This window comes from Salmo salar, chromosome ssa04 (assembly GCF_905237065.1).
Source record: "Salmo salar chromosome ssa04, Ssal_v3.1, whole genome shotgun sequence".
Taxonomy (NCBI): domain Eukaryota; kingdom Metazoa; phylum Chordata; class Actinopteri; order Salmoniformes; family Salmonidae; genus Salmo; species Salmo salar.
Window position 1 is genome coordinate 89119755 of NC_059445.1, and position 18518 is coordinate 89138272.

At 45.3% G+C, this 18518-nt stretch overlaps 1 protein-coding gene across 2 annotated transcripts in view; it reads right to left on the reverse strand.

The window, feature by feature from the left end:
- LOC106604060 (multidrug and toxin extrusion protein 1) overlaps nucleotides 1-535 on the reverse strand; it is a 60221-nt gene extending 59686 nt beyond the window's left edge. The window contains exon 1 of one of the 2 annotated variants that reach the window (XR_006769704.1): nucleotides 80-535. Coding sequence is in view for 1 of the 2 variants with exons in the window: in XM_045717483.1 (XP_045573439.1) it covers nucleotides 80-274 (195 nt within the window). In the remaining variant the exon portion in view is untranslated. The remainder of the gene's footprint in view (nucleotides 1-79) is intronic. The other variant, XM_045717483.1, reaches the window with a different exon arrangement.
- Nucleotides 536-18518: the final 17983 nt, after the last annotated feature.

Below are 18518 nucleotides of genomic sequence, written 5' to 3' on the forward strand. Positions count from 1 at the left end.
TCACTGCAACAGTTACTTTGGACATTTCTGCAACGACCGGTAATTATTCTAGACAACGTTCTTAGCCTTGCAGTCTTACCACCGGTCCCGCTAGTTTCAGAAGATGGCCAATCTCTTCTTTATAATGCACGGGGATGCAGCCACTGATCCGCCTCAGACAGCCGCCGCAGAACACCGGTGACTCTACGGTGGAGTCGGTTACCGACGCTTCATCACTTTTAGAATGTCCGTTCACTACGTTATCCGCGACAGCATCTGATTTAGAATGATCCATTCTGTGGAAGAGAGAAGGAGATATATGCGGCGGTAAGGAACAAACTTTAGAAACTATTGTTGATACAGGACGGTCCTTTGGCGTGTCTGAGTGTAGAGTAACAAACGAAAAAAATGTAGAGCGCTCAGTAGGCTACAGCAGGGGGTCGACGCCGCATGTGTTGGAGTTTGGGGCGTATTCTCGTCACCGTTAACCCCATCACGAGGATATTGCGTAAGTAGCCTACAGCCTTGTGAAGAGATCTTTTGGTGAGATGTCTTGTGGGGAATGTATGGGTGTCTGAGCGGTGTGTTAATAGTTTAACCTGTTGGGGGCAGGGGGCAGTATTTGGACGGCCGGATAAAAAAACGTATCCGATTTAAATTGGTTACTACTCTTGCCCAGAAACGAGAATATGCATATAATTAGTAGATTTGGATAGAAAACACTCTAAAGTGTTTTTCATCCGGACCTGAAAATACTGCCCCCTATCCATATCAGGTTAATTTGGGCCGATTTCAAGTTTTCATAACAATTGGTAATCGGTATTTTTGGCCACCGATTTGCCGATTGAAAAAAAAAAAAATAAAAAAATAAGTTGTATATAAAAAATATATATATTTAACCTTTATTTAACTGGGCAAGTCAGTTAAGAACAAATTCTTATTTTCAATGACGGCCTTGGAACAGTGGGTTAACTGCCTTGTTCAGGGGCAGAACGACAGATCTTTACCTTGTCAACTTGGGGATTCAATCTTGCAAGCCTGGCTCGTTGCGAACTGTGTGAAGACTATTTCTTCCTATAAAGACTGCCTAAAACCCCAAACAGCAACTTCGCCAAACGGGGGATGATTTAACAAAAGCGCATTTGCGAAAAAAGCACAATCGTTGCACGACTGTACCGAACCATAAACATCAACGCCTTTCTTAAAATCAATACATGAAAGTATATATTTTTAAACCTGCATATTTAGCTAAAAGAAATCCAGGTTAGCAGGCAATATTAACCAGGTGAAAATGTGTCAGTTCTCTTGCGTTCGTTGCACGCAGAGTCAGGGTATATGCAACAGTTTGGGCCGCCTGGCTCGTTGCGAACTAATTTGCCAGAATTGTACGTAATTATGACATAACATTGAAGGTTGTGCGCATGTAACCGATGTGAAATGGCTAGTTAGTTAGCGGTGGTGCGCGCTAATAGCATTTCAATCAGTGACGTTACTCGCTCTGAGACCTGAAGTGGTTGTTCCCCTTGCGTTGCAAGGCCCGCGGCTTTTATGGCGCGATGGGTAACGATGCTTCGTGGGTGTCAGTTGTTGATGTGTGCAAGGGTCCCTGGTTCGAGCCCAGGTTGGGGCGAAGAGAGGGACGGAACCTACACTGTTACACCTTGTTGATAGTGTTGTTAAGAAGGTAGAAACTAGGGCCTGTAGGACCTGCCTTGTTGATAGTGTTGTTGAGAAGGTAGAAACTAGGGCCTGTAAGACCTGCCTTGTTGATAGTGTTGTTAAGAAGGTAGAAACTAGGGCCTGTAGGACCTGCCTTGTTGATAGTGTTGTTAAGAAGGTAGAAACTAGGGCCTGTAGGACCTGCCTTGTTGATAGTGTTGTTAAGAAGGTAGAAACTAGGGCCTGTAGGACCTGCCTTGTTGATAGTGTTGTTAAGAAGGTAGTAACTAGGGCCTGTAGGACCTGCCTTGTTGATAGTGTTGTTAAGAAGGTAGAAACTAGGGCCTGTAGGACCTGCCTTGTTGATAGTGCTGTTAAGAAGGTAGAAACTAGGGCCTGTAGGACCTGCCTTGTTGATAGTGCTGTTAAGGTAGAAACTAGGGCCTGTAGGACCTGCCTTGTTGATAGTGCTGTTAAGGTAGAAACTAGGGCCTGTAGGACCTGCCTTGTTGATAGTGTTGTTAAGAAGGTAGAAACTAGGGCCTGTAGGACCTGCCTTGTTGATAGTGTTGTTAAGAAGGTAGAAACTAGGGCCTGTAGGACCTGCCTTGTTGATAGTGTTGTTAAGAAGGTAGAAACTAGGGCCTGTAGGACCTGCCTTGTTGATAGTGTTGTTAAGAAGGTAGAAACTAGGGCCTGTAGGACCTGCCTTGTTGATAGTGTTGTTAAGAAGTTAGAAACTAGGGCCTGTAGGACCTGCCTTGTTGATAGTGTTGTTAAGAAGGTAGAAACTAGGGCCTGTAGGACCTGCCTTGTTGATAGTGCTGTTAAGGTAGAAACTAGGGCCTGTAGGACCTGCCTTGTTGATAGTGCTGTTAAGGTAGAAACTAGGGCCTGTAGGACCTGCCTTGTTGATAGTGTTGTTAAGAAGGTAGAAACTAGGGCCTGTAGGACCTGCCTTGTTGATAGTGTTGTTAAGAAGGTAGAAACTAGGGCCTGTAGGACCTGCCTTGTTGATAGTGTTGTTAAGAAGGTAGAAACTAGGGCCTGTAGGACCTGCCTTGTTGATAGTGTTGTTAAGAAGGTAGAAACTAGGGCCTGTAGGACCTGCCTTGTTGATAGTGTTGTTAAGAAGGTAGAAACTAGGGCCTGTAGGACCTGCCTTGTTGATAGTGCTGTTAAGAAGGTAGAAACTAGGGCCTGTAGGACCTGCCTTGTTGATAGTGTTGTTTAGAAGGTAGAAACTAGGGCCTGTAGGACCTGCCTTGTTGATAGTGTTGTTAAGAAGGTAGAAACTAGGGCCTGTAGGACGTGCCTTGTTGATAGTGTTGTTAAGAAGGTAGAAACTAGGGCCTGTAGGACCTGCCTTGTTGATAGTGTTGTTGAGAAGGTAGAAACTAGGGCCTGTAGGACCTGCCTTGTTGATAGTGTTGTTTAGAAGGCAGAGCAGCACTTTGTTATGGACAGGCTTCTCCCCATCTTAGCTACTGTTGTATGAACATGCTTTGACCATGACAGTTTACAATCCAGGGTTACTCAAAGTAGTTTAGTCTCCTCAACTTGTTCGATTTCCACATGAATCATTACAAGATTTAGTTAAGGTTTAGGGTTTAGTGAAACATTTGTTCCAAATACAATGCTTTTAGTTTTTGAAATATTTAAGACTAACTTATTCCTTGCCACCCATTCTGAAATTAACTGCAGCTCTTTGTTAAGTGCGCTTCAGAGTGGGCTCCCCACATCATTACAGACCTTAGTTCGATTCCAGGCTGTATCACAACCGGCCGGGATTGTGATTTCCCATAGGGCGGTGCACAATTGGCCCAGCGTCATCCGGGTTTGGCTGGGGTAGGCCATCATTGTAAATAAGAATTTGTTCTTAACTGACTTGTTTAATAGAGGTTAAATAAATACAAACCTAGTGGTGCAATACCAGCGGAACAGGAAGTGAAGAACGGAGGCTGTGCTTGGGGGACCAGGAATAAAGTACAAGTGAATGATTCCCGTGAGTCTGAGTCATGTTAAATGTATTTATATAGCCCTTCTTACATCAGCTGATATATCAAAGTGCTGTACAGAAACCCAGCCTTAAACCCCAAACAGCAAGCAATGCAGGTGTAGAAGCATGGAGGATAGGAAAAACTCCTTAGAAAGGCCAAAACCTAGGAAGAAACCTAGAGAGAAACCAGGCTATGAGGGGTGGCCAGTCCTCTTCTGGCTGTGCCGGGTGGAGATTATAACAGAACATGGCCAAGATGTTTAAATGTTCATAAATGACCAGCATGGTCAAATAATAATAATCACAGTGGTTGTCGAGGGTGCAACAGGTCAGCACCTCAGGAGTAAATGTCAGTTAGAGACAGCAGGTGCGGTAGAGAGAGAGAGTTGAAAACAGCAGGTCTGGGACAAGGTAGAACATCCGGTGAACAGGTCAGGGTTCCATAGCCACAGGCAGAACAGTTGAAACTGGAGCAGCAGCATGACCAGGTGGACTGGGGACTGCATGGAGTCATCATGTCAGGTAGTCCTGAGGCATGGTCCTAGGGCTCAGGTCCTCCGAGAGAGAGAGAGAGAAAGAGAGAGAATTATCGGGAGCATACTTAAATTCACACAGGACACCGGATAAGACAGGAGAAATACTCCAGATGTAACAGACTGACACTAGCCCCCCGACACAAACTATTGCAGCATAAATACTGGAGGCTGAGACAGGAGGGTCGGGAGACACTGTGGCCCCGTCCGACGATACATCTCAACTACATTTTAGTTGCACTTCCACCCAGCTCCACGGCCACGGGTAAAACCTTGCTGAGATGATCACTGTATTTGTTGCATTGTCAGTTTCTCAAGCCAAAACGTCCTTCACCAGTTCAGCTTTGCTTGTCGGCTAGTTTAGGTTGGGTTGTAGGCTTGGCAGAGTCACGGATGAATGTTTTCAGTTGATGCCAAACAAGTTGGTTTAAAAATCAGGAGACGTTCATGTAGAGATTAAAAAATATTTGTTGATATACTATAGGCCTACAGTAGTCAGGGTGAGTCTCACTAGTGTTGAGTAATGTGAAAGAGTGTTGAAGGTCTACTTACTCTGCTGGCGTCTCGACCCTTTATGACCTCATAGTCTAATGTATTGTTTTTTAATAAATGCAGACAAACAGCCAACATTAGGTAAAACAATAGAACTCTACATGTAAGCAGACATAAACATAACAATAGAACTCTACATGTAAGCAGACATAAACATAACCAAATAAAAACACTGCTATAAGCCTACCTTGAAAGAAACACATCTGACATTGGGTCCTGGGTTTGTGTATAGCACTTTGTGACACCGGCTGATGTAAAAAGGGCTTTATAAATACATTTGAAGTCGGAAGTTTACATACACTTTAGCCAAATACATTTAAACTTAGTTTTTCACAATTCCTGACATTTAATCCTAGTAAAAATTGTCTTGGGTCAGTTAGGATCACCACTTAATTTTAATTGATTTAATTGAATTTTAATTGATTAAAACGTGTTCAGCTAGCTTAGAAGTGATACATTTAGGGATACTAAGCAAACATACGGAGTTAAGATAGTAATAAAATTGACCATTTAGCTGGATTTTAGGAAACCTGTAGGTATACGATTTTTTTTTTTACAAATTATTTGATGAAGCATTACATTTGCCCTTACTGCTATAGAAACCCATTGTATAACACAAAATACATAGCAAAAAAAAAAGCTACTTTTTTTCTAAGGTCTTGGCTGAGTTCTTTTGATTTTCCCATGATGTCAAGCAAAGAAGGACTGAGTTTGAAGGTAGACCTTGAAATACATCCACTGGTACACCTCCAATTGACTCAAATGATGTCAATTAGCCTATCAGAAGCTTCTAAAGCCATGACATCATTTTCTGGAATTTTCCAAGCTGTTTAAAGGCACAGTCAACTTAGTGGATGTAAACTTCTGACCCACTGGAATTGTGATACATTGAATTATAAGTGAAATAATCTGTCTGTAAATAATTGTTGGAAAAATTACTTGTGTCATGCACAAAGTAGATGTCCTAACCAACTTGCCAAAACTATAGTTTGTTTACAAGAATGTGTGGAGTGGTTGAAAAATTAGTTTTAATGACTCCAACCTAAGTGTATGTAAACTTCCTACTTCAACTGTACATTTCATTGATTGATTGAGATGTAGTTGAAATAAACATCTGCATTTTTAGTCTTTTTTTAATCATTATTTTATTAACAAAAACATAAAGATGTTGAGGAACAAATACTGTACATGCGTCTTTCTTTTGGAAGTATATAAATCATTACTTACTATAAGGTTGATTAAAAATAGCGGACGATATTGACACTCCTATTATCCTCAGTAATTTCCCATCCAAGTTGTCAGAGCCAGATAGCTTCGTCAAAATGCTACGTCATACCGGCTATCTGTACATAGGCCATCTGTAAATAGCCCATCCAATCTACCTACCTCGTCCCCATATTGTTTTTATTTACTTTTTTTGCTCTTTTGCACACCAGTACCAGTACTTCTGCACATATATCACTCCAGTGTTAATTTGCTAAATTGTAATTACTTCGCTACTATGGCCTATTTATTGCCTTACCTCCTCACGCTATTTCCACACACTGTATATAGATCTTTTTTTTTTTACTATATGTTTGTTTATTCCATGTGTAACTCTGTGTTGTTTGTGTCGAACTGCTTTGCTTTATCTTGGCCAGGTCGCAGTTGTAAATGAGAACTTGTTCTCAACTGGCCTACCTGGTTAAATAAAGGACTTGTTCTCAACTGGCCTACCTGGTTAAATAAAGGACTTGTTCTCAACTGGCCTACCTGGTTAAACAAAGGACTTGTTCTCAACTGGCCTACCTGGTTAAATAAAGGACTTTTAATGGCCTACCTGGTTTAATAAAGGACTTGTTCTCAACTAGCCTACCTGGTTAAATAAAGGACTTGTTCTCCACTAGCCACCTGGTTAAATAAAGGACTTGTTCTCATCTAGCCTCCTGGTTAAATAAAGGACTTGTTCTCAACTAGCCTACCTGGTTAAATAAAGGACTTGTTCTCAACTGGCCTACCTGGTTAAATAAAGGACTTGTTCTCAACTGGCCTACCTGGTTAAATAAAGGTGGAATAAAAAGGACAGTCTAGCTGGCCCCAGGTGTATTATGGTGGATTACCTTACAGGGTAGCTGGCCCCAGGTGTATTATAGTGGATTACCTTTCAGGGTAGCTGGCCCCAGGTGTATTATAGTGGATTACTTTACAGAGTAGCTGGCCCCAGGTGTATCATGGTGTGGATTACCTTACAGAGTAGCTGGCCCCAGGTGTATTATAGTGGATTACCTTACAGGGTAGCTTGCCCCAGGTGTATCATGGTGGATTACCTTACAGGGTAGCTGGCCCCAGGTGTATCATGGTGGATTACCTTACAGGGTAGCTGGCCCCAGGTGTATTATGGTGGATTACCTTACAGGGTAGCTGGCCCCAGGTGTATTATGGTGTGGATTACCTTACTGGGTAGCTGGCCCCAGGTGTATTATGGTGTGGATTACCTTACTGGGTAGCTGGCCCCAGGTGTATCATGGTGGATTACCTTACAGGGTAGCTGGCCCCAGGTGTATTATGGTGGATTACCTTACTGGGTAGCTTGCCCCAGGTGTATTATGGTGGATTACCTTACAGGGTAGCTGGCCCCAGGTGTATTATGGTGGATTACCTTACAGGGTAGCTGGCCCCAGGTGTATTATGGTGTGGATTACCTTACTGGGTAGCTGGCCCCAGGTGTATTATGAGTGGATTACTTTACTGGGTAGCTGGCCCCAGGTGTATCATGGTGGATTACCTTACAGGGTAGCTGGCCCCAGGTGTATTATGGTGTGGATTACCTTACAGGGTAGCTGGCCCCAGGTGTATCATGGTGGATTACCCTACAGGGTAGCTGGCCCCAGGTGTATTATAGTGGATTACCTTACAGGGTAGCTGGCCCCAGGTGTATCATGGTGTGGATTACCTTACAGGGTAGCTGGCCCCAGGTGTATCATGGTGGATTACCTTACAGGGTAGCTGGCCCCAGGTGTATTATAGTGGATTACTTTACAGGGTAGCTGGCCCCAGGTGTATTATGGTGTGGATTACCTTACAGGGTAGCTGGCCCCAGGTGTATTATGGTGGATTACCTTACAGGGTAGCTGGCCCCAGGTGTATCATGGTGGATTACCTTACAGGGTAGCTGGCCCCAGGTGTATTATGGTGTGGATTACCTTACAAGGTAGCTGGCCCCTGGTGTATTATGGTGTGGATTACCTTACAGGGTAGCTGGCCCCAGGTGTATCATGGTGGATTACCTTACAGGGTAGCTGGCCCCAGGTGTATTATGGTGGATTACCTTACAGGGTAGCTGGCCCCAGGTGTATCATGGTGGATTACCTTACAGGGTAGCTGGCCCCAGGTGTATTATGGTGGATTACTTTACAGGGTAGCTGGCCCCAGGTGTATTATGGTGTGGATTACCTTACAGGGTAGCTGGCCCCAGGTGTATTATGGTGGATTACCTTACAGGGTAGCTGGCCCCAGGTGTATCATGGTGGATTACCTTACAGGGTAGCTGGCCCCAGGTGTATTATGGTGTGGATTACCTTACAAGGTAGCTGGCCCCTGGTGTATTATGGTGTGGATTACCTTACAGGGTAGCTGGCCCCAGGTGTATCATGGTGGATTACCTTACAGGGTAGCTGGCCCCAGGTGTATTATGGTGGATTACCTTACAGGGTAGCTGGCCCCAGGTGTATCATGGTGGATTACCTTACAGGGTAGCTGGCCCCAGGTGTATTATGGTGGATTACCTTACAGGGTAGCTGGCCCCAGGTGTATCATGGTGTGGATTACCTTACAGGGTAGCTGGCCCCAGGTGTATTATGGTGGATTACCTTACAGGGTAGCTGGCCCCAGGTGTATCATGGTGTGGATTACCTCACAGGGTAGCTGGCCCCAGGTGGATTATGGTGGATTACCTTACAGGGTAGCTGGCCCAAGGTGTATTATGGTGGATTATCTTACAGGGTAGCTGGCCCCAGGTGATATCAGGAGACGTGGTCAACTGTCTGAACGCTCTCATCAACACTCCCTTCCTCTATCTGGTTGACCTGGGCGTGGCGTGAGTTACAGACTCCTTTATTATCGTCACGCCTCCCTCGTCCTCTATAGGGTCATGGTTCAGTTGTTCTATAGCAGCAAACTCCCATCTCCCAGTACCTCCCGATGTGGCAGGTCAGCCACCGGGGGAAACTCGTCGAGGCCTGGTGATAGACGGAGTACCCATCACGAGACGATGGCTCACTCTGCTGGACGTGCCTGGTCTCGACGGGCTCTCTGGCCAGGACTAATTGGGGGTGATTGAGGTTGGTGAGTAAATCAAAGGCTGATTGCTCACCAGCTGGACAGGTCCCATAAAGCTGCCAGAAGGGCAGCACACTGGAGAAGGGACTGGGGGAAGTTAAGGTTACTCCTGTATAGTTCCAGAGGTAAAAGGAGGGAGTTCAGTTTTTGATCCCCACAGGATACAGCCAGACCCGGAGAAGACGGTATCACGGAGAGGGTCTCATGGAGGAGAGCTTTTCTTTTGGTTTGTTATTAAAATAAACACACTTGAAATTGAGCTAATCCTACTCTGTCCGTGTCGGATCTGTGTAAACGTTTTGACCAAACCCCCTGTTCTGCCACACTGACTATATACATCTCTCTGTCTCTGACTGTCTCAGTGGTTCTGCTGCAGCCAACTCCATCTCCCAGTACTTCCTGACTATATACATCTCTCTGTCTCAGTGGTTCTATAGCAGCCAACTCCATCTCCCAGTACTTCCTGACTATATACATCTTTCTCTGACTGTCTCAGTGGTTCTGCTGCAGCCAACTCCATCTCCCAGTACTTCCTGACTATATACATCTCTCTGTCTCAGTGGTTCTATAGCAGCCAACTCCATCTCCCAGTACTTCCTGACTATATACATCTCTCTGACTGTCTCAGTGGTTCTGCTGCAGCCAACTCCATCTCCCAGTACTTCCTGACTATATACATCTCTCTGACTGTCTCAGTGGTTCTGCTGCAGCCAACTCCATCTCCCAGTACTTCCTGACTATATACATCTCTCTGACTGTCTCAGTGGTTCTGCTGCAGCCAACTCCATCTCCCAGTACTTCCTGACTATATACATCTCTCTGACTGTCTCAGTGGTTCTGCTGCAGCCAACTCCATCTCCCAGTACTTCCTGACTATATACATCTCTCTGTCTCAGTGGTTCTATAGCAGCCAACTCCATCTCCCAGTACTTCCTGACTATATACATCTCTCTGTCTCAGTGGTTCTATAGCAGCCAACTCCATCTCCCAGTACTTCCTGACTATATACATCTTCTCTGACTGTCTCAGTGGTTCTGCTGCAGCCAACTCCATCTCCCAGTACTTCCTGACTATATACATCTCTCTGTCTCAGTGGTTCTATAGCAGCCAACTCCATCTCCCAGTACTTCCTGACTATATACATCTCTCTGTCTCAGTGGTTCTGTAGCAGCCAACTCCATCTCCCAGTACTTCCTGACTATATACATCTCTCTGACTGTCTCAGTGGTTCTGCTGCAGCCAACTCCATCTCCCAGTACTTCCTGGCTATATATAGCAGCCAACTCCATCTCCCAGTACTTCCTGGCTATATATAGCAGCCAACTCCATCTCCCAGTACTTCCTGGCTGAAAAATAAGTGTTTCCATTACCAAGTACATTAATGGGTCAACCTAATCTACGAGTATTGTTACGACCTGGCTCATTGTTCATAACAACAAAGGGAGGCCACATATGACTGAAATGGAAAAAGGGAATACATTTATTAAACTAAATAATATGAAATACTAAAATGTAACAATCTGTAGACGTGTGTAGGATTGGTAGTGTCTGCAGTTTGAGGATGAGGGGAGAGAGGATGTTGTATGGTTAAAACAGACCAGCAACCAAAAGGTGGAGGAAGTCAGCCTGCCATTCAGGGAGGAGAGATAGTGTTGGCTGATGTGGCCTATAGGCCAAGCCTGCACAAGTTTGCCACATCCCAGCTCTACCCACTGGCCTCCTGCAAAAAAAGCAGACTGCTGTTATGGATGTAAGATAGCACGTTGATGCCATCTTTTGGTAAATGTTAATTATTGCAACGCCAGTGTTTTTTTACCGGTGTGCTTGATATACCCGGATGTATTGCAATGTGCTGAACAAGACTGGTTACTCCCATCAATGACTCTGTCTTGTCATTTAACATCCAAACATGGTGTCAGAAGTGGGATAACTATCCATGATTTCCGCAAAATTAGAGCAAACTATTCTGGTTTATAAAATATGCTCCCATGAGTAAAATCTTGCCGGAATTCACTTTAGCTACAGTAAGTTTTCTAGTTAGCAGTTAGCTTCAATGTTGTTAGAACATTCCTCCTCCCGCCATTATGAAGGTCAGCGGAGATTTGGAGCACGAACTGGGATATGTTTAGAGGTGAATGGGAGGACTATGCACTAGCAACGGGACTTCAGGAAAAGGACGACGGCTGTCACTTTGAGGACTATAATGGGAGCCGAATACAAACACAACCTGAACCTAACAGCAGCTCAGCAAGGTAACGTAACAGCTATTCTTGATGCTCTTGAACGTTACTTTAAGCCAGCAATGAACGTTATCCACGAGCGTTATGTTTTCGGCTGTTGCAAACAGGAGGACGAGGAGTCCATTGACAGCTTCGCCACCAGGCTAAGGGAAATGTGAATATGGTGCTTTAAAACTTCTTATCGACAACATCCGATGAAATTGCAGAGCGCCAAATTCAAATGAAATTACTATAAATATTTAACTGTCATAAAATGACAAGTGCAGTACATCAAAATAAAGCTTATCTTGTTGTTAATCCAGCCAAGGTGTCAGATTTCAAAAAGGCTTTACGGCGAAAGCATGCCATGTGATTATCTGAGGACAGCGCAAACACAAAACATTACAAACAGTAACCAGCCAAGTAGAGTAACAAAATTCAGAAATAGCGATAAAATGAATCACTTACCTTTGATGATCTTCATATGGTTACACACACAAGACTCCCAGTTACCCAATAAATGTTAGTTTTGTTCGATAAAGTCACTCTTTATATCCAAAAACCTCCTGTTTTGTTAGAGCGTTTTGTTCAGTAATCCACTGTCTCAAACAACATCCGGTGAAATCGCAGAGCGTGAAACTCAACAAAACAGAAATTCTCATAATAAACATACATAAAAGATACAAATGTTGTACACCAGCTTAAAGATAAACTTTTTGTTAATCCAACTGCTGTGTCAGATTTCAAAAAGGCTTTACAGCAAAAGCAAACCATGCGATTATCTGAGAACAGCGCCCAGCAGACAAATCATTACAAAGAGCAACCAGCCAAGTAGAGGAGTAACAAAAGTCAGAAATAGCGATAAAGTTTATCACTTACCTTTGATGATCTTCATATGGTTGCACTCCGAAGACTCCATGTTACACAATAAATGTTCGTTTTGTTCGATAATGTCCCTCTTTAAGTCCAAAAACCTCCGTTTGGTTGGTGTGTTTTGTTCAGCAATCCATTGGAACAAAGCGCGGTCACAACAGACAGACGAAAAATAAAAAAAAGTACAATAAAAGTTCGTAGAAACATGTCAAACGATGTTTAAAATCAATCCTCAGGTTGTTTTTGTCATAAATAATCAATAACATTTCAACCGGACAAAAGCTTCATCAATAGAAAAGGAGAAACAAGAAAGGCGCGCTCCCGATCACGCGCAGGACTCATGTCTGGAAATGTCCACTGTCCACTCATTGAAAGTGCTGTATCTCCCTCATTTTTCAGAGTAAAAGCCTGAAACAATGCCTAAAGACTGGCCACATGGAGAAGAAGCCATAGAGATTGTGAACTGGGTCCTAAGTCTTTGTATGGTGGATAGGCTTTCAATGGAAAAACAGCCTTTCAAAATAATAGTACTTCCTGGATGGATTTTCCTCAGGTTTTTGCCCGCCATATCAGTTCTGTCATACTCACAGACATTATTGTAACAGTTTTTGAAACTTTAGAGTGTTTTCTATCCAAATATACCAATTATATGCATATCCTAGCTTCTGGGCCTGAGTAGCAGGCAGTTTACTTTGGGCATGCTTTTCATCCAAAATTCCGAATGCTGCCCCCTATCCCAAAAAGGTTTTATTAAGAGATGAACTGATCAGAGATAAGATAGCGCTTGGTACAGCTGATGAGGGGACGCGCAGACGTTTGCTGAGAGAGCGTGACCTGACGCTGGTCTTGGCAGTGGAGACATGCCGTGCAGCAGAGCGCGACCTGACGCTGGTCTTGGAGGTGGAGACATGCTGTGCAGCAGAGCGCGACCTGACGCTGGTCTTGGCAGTGGAGACATGCTGTGCAGCAGAGCGCGACCTGACGCTGGTCTTGGCAGTAGAGACATTCCGTGCAGCAGAGCGTGACCTGGCGCTGGTCTTGGCAGTAGAGACATGCTGTGCAGCAGAGCACGCCCTGATGCTGGTCTTGGCAGTAGAGACATGCCGTACAACAGAGCTTACTGTTATACAGATAAGGTCCATGGAGCTAGAAAGGCAACATATGGACAATGTCAATGCTACATTCAGGCAGCCAGTAATGAAATTGCATCAGCTAATGCTAATACTACAGTCAACTCTGCAATAGACAGCCCCAATACGTGCAGATATGGTGGCTTTTCTCATGGACGTGGAAAAGAACACTGCCCAGGCTATGGAAAAATATGCAAATCATTTGGTACATCTAATCACTTTGCGAGGGTCTGCATGAAAAGCAAGAGAAAGGAGGGTAAAGTGCACTCCATTGAAACAAACACAGATGAAGAAGGATGTCTATGCTATTGAGTGCATATGGGGCAGTGAGGGCCAAAGGAAAAAAAGGTGGTTTGTCGCTCTACAATTTAATAACCACAGCAATGCCAACTAGATTCAGGGGCCGGAGACAAACTCACACAGCGTAGCACCAAGACTAAACTGTATTCAGGCCAGATTATTGACCTTGTTATGCCTGTTTGTGACAGATTGTGTTGTGCGTGGCCAGAAACACACCCTTGAGTTTGAAATAGTTGAGGCTAGTCAACAGCCATTACTGTCAGGATCCACATGCGAGCGTCTCAGGCTTATTATCTTCACCATCCCAGCAGACCTTATTAAATAGACAAAGTCCAGGCTTGGCCACTGAGCAAGGAGACACTCCTAAGCAAATACCATAATGTCTTCAACGCACCGGTCCAGTCAGTTCCCGGCGAAGTCCACTTTGAGTTGGACGCGGCAATCCAGCGTGTCCAGTGTGCACCCCGCAATGTACCAGTGGCCATGAAAGCAGCTGCGAAGGCTCAGCTTGACAAATATGAAGCAGACGGCCACATCATATCCGTCGCCGAGCCTACAGACTGGATAAGTCATATGGTCATCGTCAAGAAACCAGACAAGCTACGGATATGCATTGATTCTAAACACGTCAACCGGGCTCTGAGACGTCCACATTACGTTATGCCCAAATCGGCGAATGTTCTTTACAAGCTCCCGAACGCCAGTCTTCACCCTCGTGGACGCCAGAGATACCCAGCTCGACGAGCCCAGCAGCTACATGACCACCTTTTGGACACCCTGGGGCAGGAAGAGGTGGTTGAAGCTCCCGTTTGGCGTCTCTGTGGTTCCAGAGGTGTATCAGCAGGAAACAGCACGAGTTGCTGATGGGACTCAGTGGCGTGGGACCCATAGCAGATGGCATCCTCGTAGTGGGCTGTGGGGACAGTGATGAGGAGGCAAAATGTGACCATGAAGCTAAGCTGCTGGACCTGATGGACAGGTCAAGCTAAGGCTAAGCTAAGGCTAAATCATCAGGTCAAAGTGCCAGATGTACGCTTTCTTGGGCACATCTTGTCCTCCACCGGATTGAAGGTGGATCCTGAGAAAGTGAAGGCTGTCTTGGACCCCCCCCCCAATCTAATGTGAAGGCTGTGCAGCCCTTGGTCAGACTCGTCACCTACCTGGCCAAGTTCCTACCGCAGCTCTCTGAGGTGTGGGAGCCACTAAGGAGGCTTATGGACAAGGACACCATCTGGCATGACAAGGACGTGAGGCAAATAAAGCAACAAATAAAGCACCCAGACACCCAGACACCTGGTCACCCAGACACCTGGTCACCCAGACACCTGGTCACCCAGACACCTGGTCACTCAAACACATCACCCAGACACCTGGTCACCCAGACAAGTGGTCACCCAGACACCTGGTCACCCAGACAAGTGGTCACCCAGACACCTGGTCACCCAGACAAGTGGTCACCCAGACACCTGGTCACTCAAACACATCACCCAGACACCTGGTCACCCAGACACCTGGTCACCCAGACACCTGGTCACTCAGACAAGTGGTCACCCAGACAACTGGTCACTCAAACACATCACCCAGACACCTGGTCACCCAGACAAGTGGTCACCCAGACACCTGGTCACTCAAACACATCACCCAGACACCTGGTCACCCAGACACCTGTACTGTGATACTACAATGTGTGAAAACCTGTCACGATTCAGAGTGACTCGAGCCAGTATGGCCTGGGCTGTTGCCTCATGCAGGAGGGCCAGCCTGTGGCATTCGCCTCTAGGGCACTCACTCCAACAGAGCAGAACTATGCCCAGATAGAGGAGTGACTCAGCATTGTGTTTGCATGCCAACGCTTCCACAACTACCTGTACGGGTAAGACAACATTACCGTGGAGACAGATCACAAGCCACGTATTGCTGTATTCAGCAAGCCTCTTCTGAACACCCTGAAATGACTGCAAAGCATGTTACTGACTATACAAAGATCAACCTCATGGTGCTGCATAGGCCAGGAGATGTACGTGAGTGACATGCTCAGCGGGGCTGCGGCATCAGACACACACACACACACAAACACTCAGCAGGGATACTGCCTCAAACACACACAAACACTCAGCAGGGATACTGCCTCAAACACACACACACACACACACACACACACACACACACACACACACACACACACACACACACACACACACACACACACACACACACACACACACACACACACACACACACACACACACACACACACACACACACACACACACACACACACACACACACACACACACACACACACAGCAGGCACACACACAAACACTCAGCAGGGATACGACCTCAACACACAGCAGGGACACACACACACACACAGCGGGACACACACACACACACACACACACACACACAAACACTCAGCAGGGATACTGCCACACACACACACACACACACACACACACACACACACACACACACAACACTCAGCAGGGATACTACCTCAACACTCAGCAGGGATACTACCTCAACACTCAGCAGGGATACTACCTCAACACTCAGCAGGGATACTACCTCAACACTCAGCAGGAATACTACCTCAACTTCATTAATAAACATCACATTGTTCATCTTACAAACATATCAAACAGGCTGACTACCTCAATTTTACTGATCAGCGTCTTGTACAAATTAGACAGTATACAGACAGGGACGAGCGCCTCCAGGCATTGAGGTCTGTGATTCTGATGGGCTGGCCTGACTGCATGGAAGAAACCGCTCTATCCATCAGATAATATTAGCCAGTCAAAGATTGAGCTCAGTGTTCAGCACAGAGTAATATTCAAGGGTCAGAGAGAGCGACGATGATGTACCACGAGCTACCGATGTGCTCCTGGCAGATTAGTAAGGCTATATCTCTTCCAGCACAGTGGCAAAGTCTTTCTGCTGGTAATCAATCATTTCTCAGACTTCTGGGACTTCTCTCCGACCTCGCAGCAGAGACAGCGAACAAACGCTGCAAGGCTCAGTTTGCCCGCTATGGCCAGCCAGATAGGGTCATCTCAGATAATGGGCCCCATTCTCCTGCTTTGAGTTCTGTTCGGGAATTCGAGCACATCGCCACGACACCCAAAAGCAGTGCTGCTGCATCAGACACACACAGACATCAGAAGGCAGAATCGGTAATCAAAAAACAAAGCAGCTGTGCCAGTATCCAACACTCGGAGCCCTGTGTGGTGACAGACGTGCTGGAGAAGCTTTGTCACAAAGACAGGTGTTCAAGTACATCTTTGACAAATCCGCAAAAGACTTACCTGAGCTCACCGTGGGTGAAACAGTGCGAATGAAGCCACTACGGGCCTCTGGAGACTCAGATCCTGTGTACAGAAAGTGGTACCATGCTCCTACTTGGTCGAAGTGAATGGATCACTGTACCGTCATAACAGGGTTGACTTTTGGGTTGCTGAGCCAGCACCTACGCAGAACCCTGATGGTCATAGGGGTTGCATGACAAAGGACGGAACCCCAGAAAGTAATGTGGGGCCTGAGGCACTGGGCGAAGAGCCAGGGGATCACAAGGTGGCCGCTCCATCACCCATCAATACTCTCCTCAGACACTCAGGTGACACGCCTGTACGTGAACCTGCAGTCCTCACAGAAAAGCCCCCTCTCTTTTCACGCTGCGGGCGGCTGTCCCAGCGACCTAAAAGACTTAGGGCTAGGCCCCTTTTTTCTCCATTTCCGCCCGCAGCTATTGTGTTATATTCTCCTACATTATTTTAACATTTCTACAAACAGTGCAGTTAGATTAACAAGAATTTAAGCTTTCAACCGATATAAGACACTTATATATACCTAAATGTTTAATATCCATAATTTTTTATGATTATTTATTTGAATTGCACACTCTCCAGTTTCACCGGAAGTTGTTCCACTAGCGGGACGCCTAGGCTTAAGAAATTGTTGACAGACAGAGATTTCCCCCCCCAAATAAAGGAATGGGAAAAGTGAAGAGACTATCAAAATGTGTTGTTTATTTTATACCTGGAAAAAACCTAAACTGTTCATGTTAAATATTATTACTAGGTTTGTTTTGTTAGTGAATTGACAGCTCCTGTCCTATTTTATACAATGGAAGATATTATGGATGTAAGATAGCACGTTGATGCCATCTTTTGGTAAATGTTAATTATTGCAACGCCAGTGTTTTTTACCGGTGTGCTTGATATACCCCGATGTATTGCAATGTGCTGAACAAGACTGGTTACTCCCATCAATGACTCTGTCTCGTCATTTAACATCCAAACAACTACAATACAAGAGATCCCAACAGACAGAGTGGGAGGGACCCTCTCCTTGTTCGGGCGGCGCTCGGCGGTCGACATCACCGGTCTTCCAGCCGATCCACTTTTCATTTTCCATTTTGTTTTGTCTGTGGGTTTTTTTTACACCTGGTTTCAATTCCCCCCATTACCTGTTTAACCCTCTGTTTCCCACATGTCATTGTGCACGTGTTTGTTCTATGTTGATGGCTGTATCTGACGGATGGTATTTTGTTGCCGGGTTTTGTTGCACCTGTGTAATTTTCGTAGTACCGGGTACACCCTTTTCGTGGTACCGGTATATTTCACGTATCGTTGTATTGTTTCTATACTGGTGGTTTCAGTGTATTAAATACCTTGTCCACGCACCTCAGCTCTCCTGCGCCTAACTCCTTTTCACCAGTTACCCAAAGCCTTGAACCAGTGTGTATTAGGCTGTTTGAGAGAAGGTTTGAATCCTAACCAACCCATCCAATGTGAGGACATCTGTTGCAGTGCAGTAGATCAATAAAGGTACAGTACTCTAGCAGTAGATCAATAAAGGTACAGTACTCTAGCAGTAGATCAATAAAGGTACAGTACTCTAGCAGTAGATCAATAAAGGTACAGTACTCTAGCAGTAGATCAATAAAGGTACA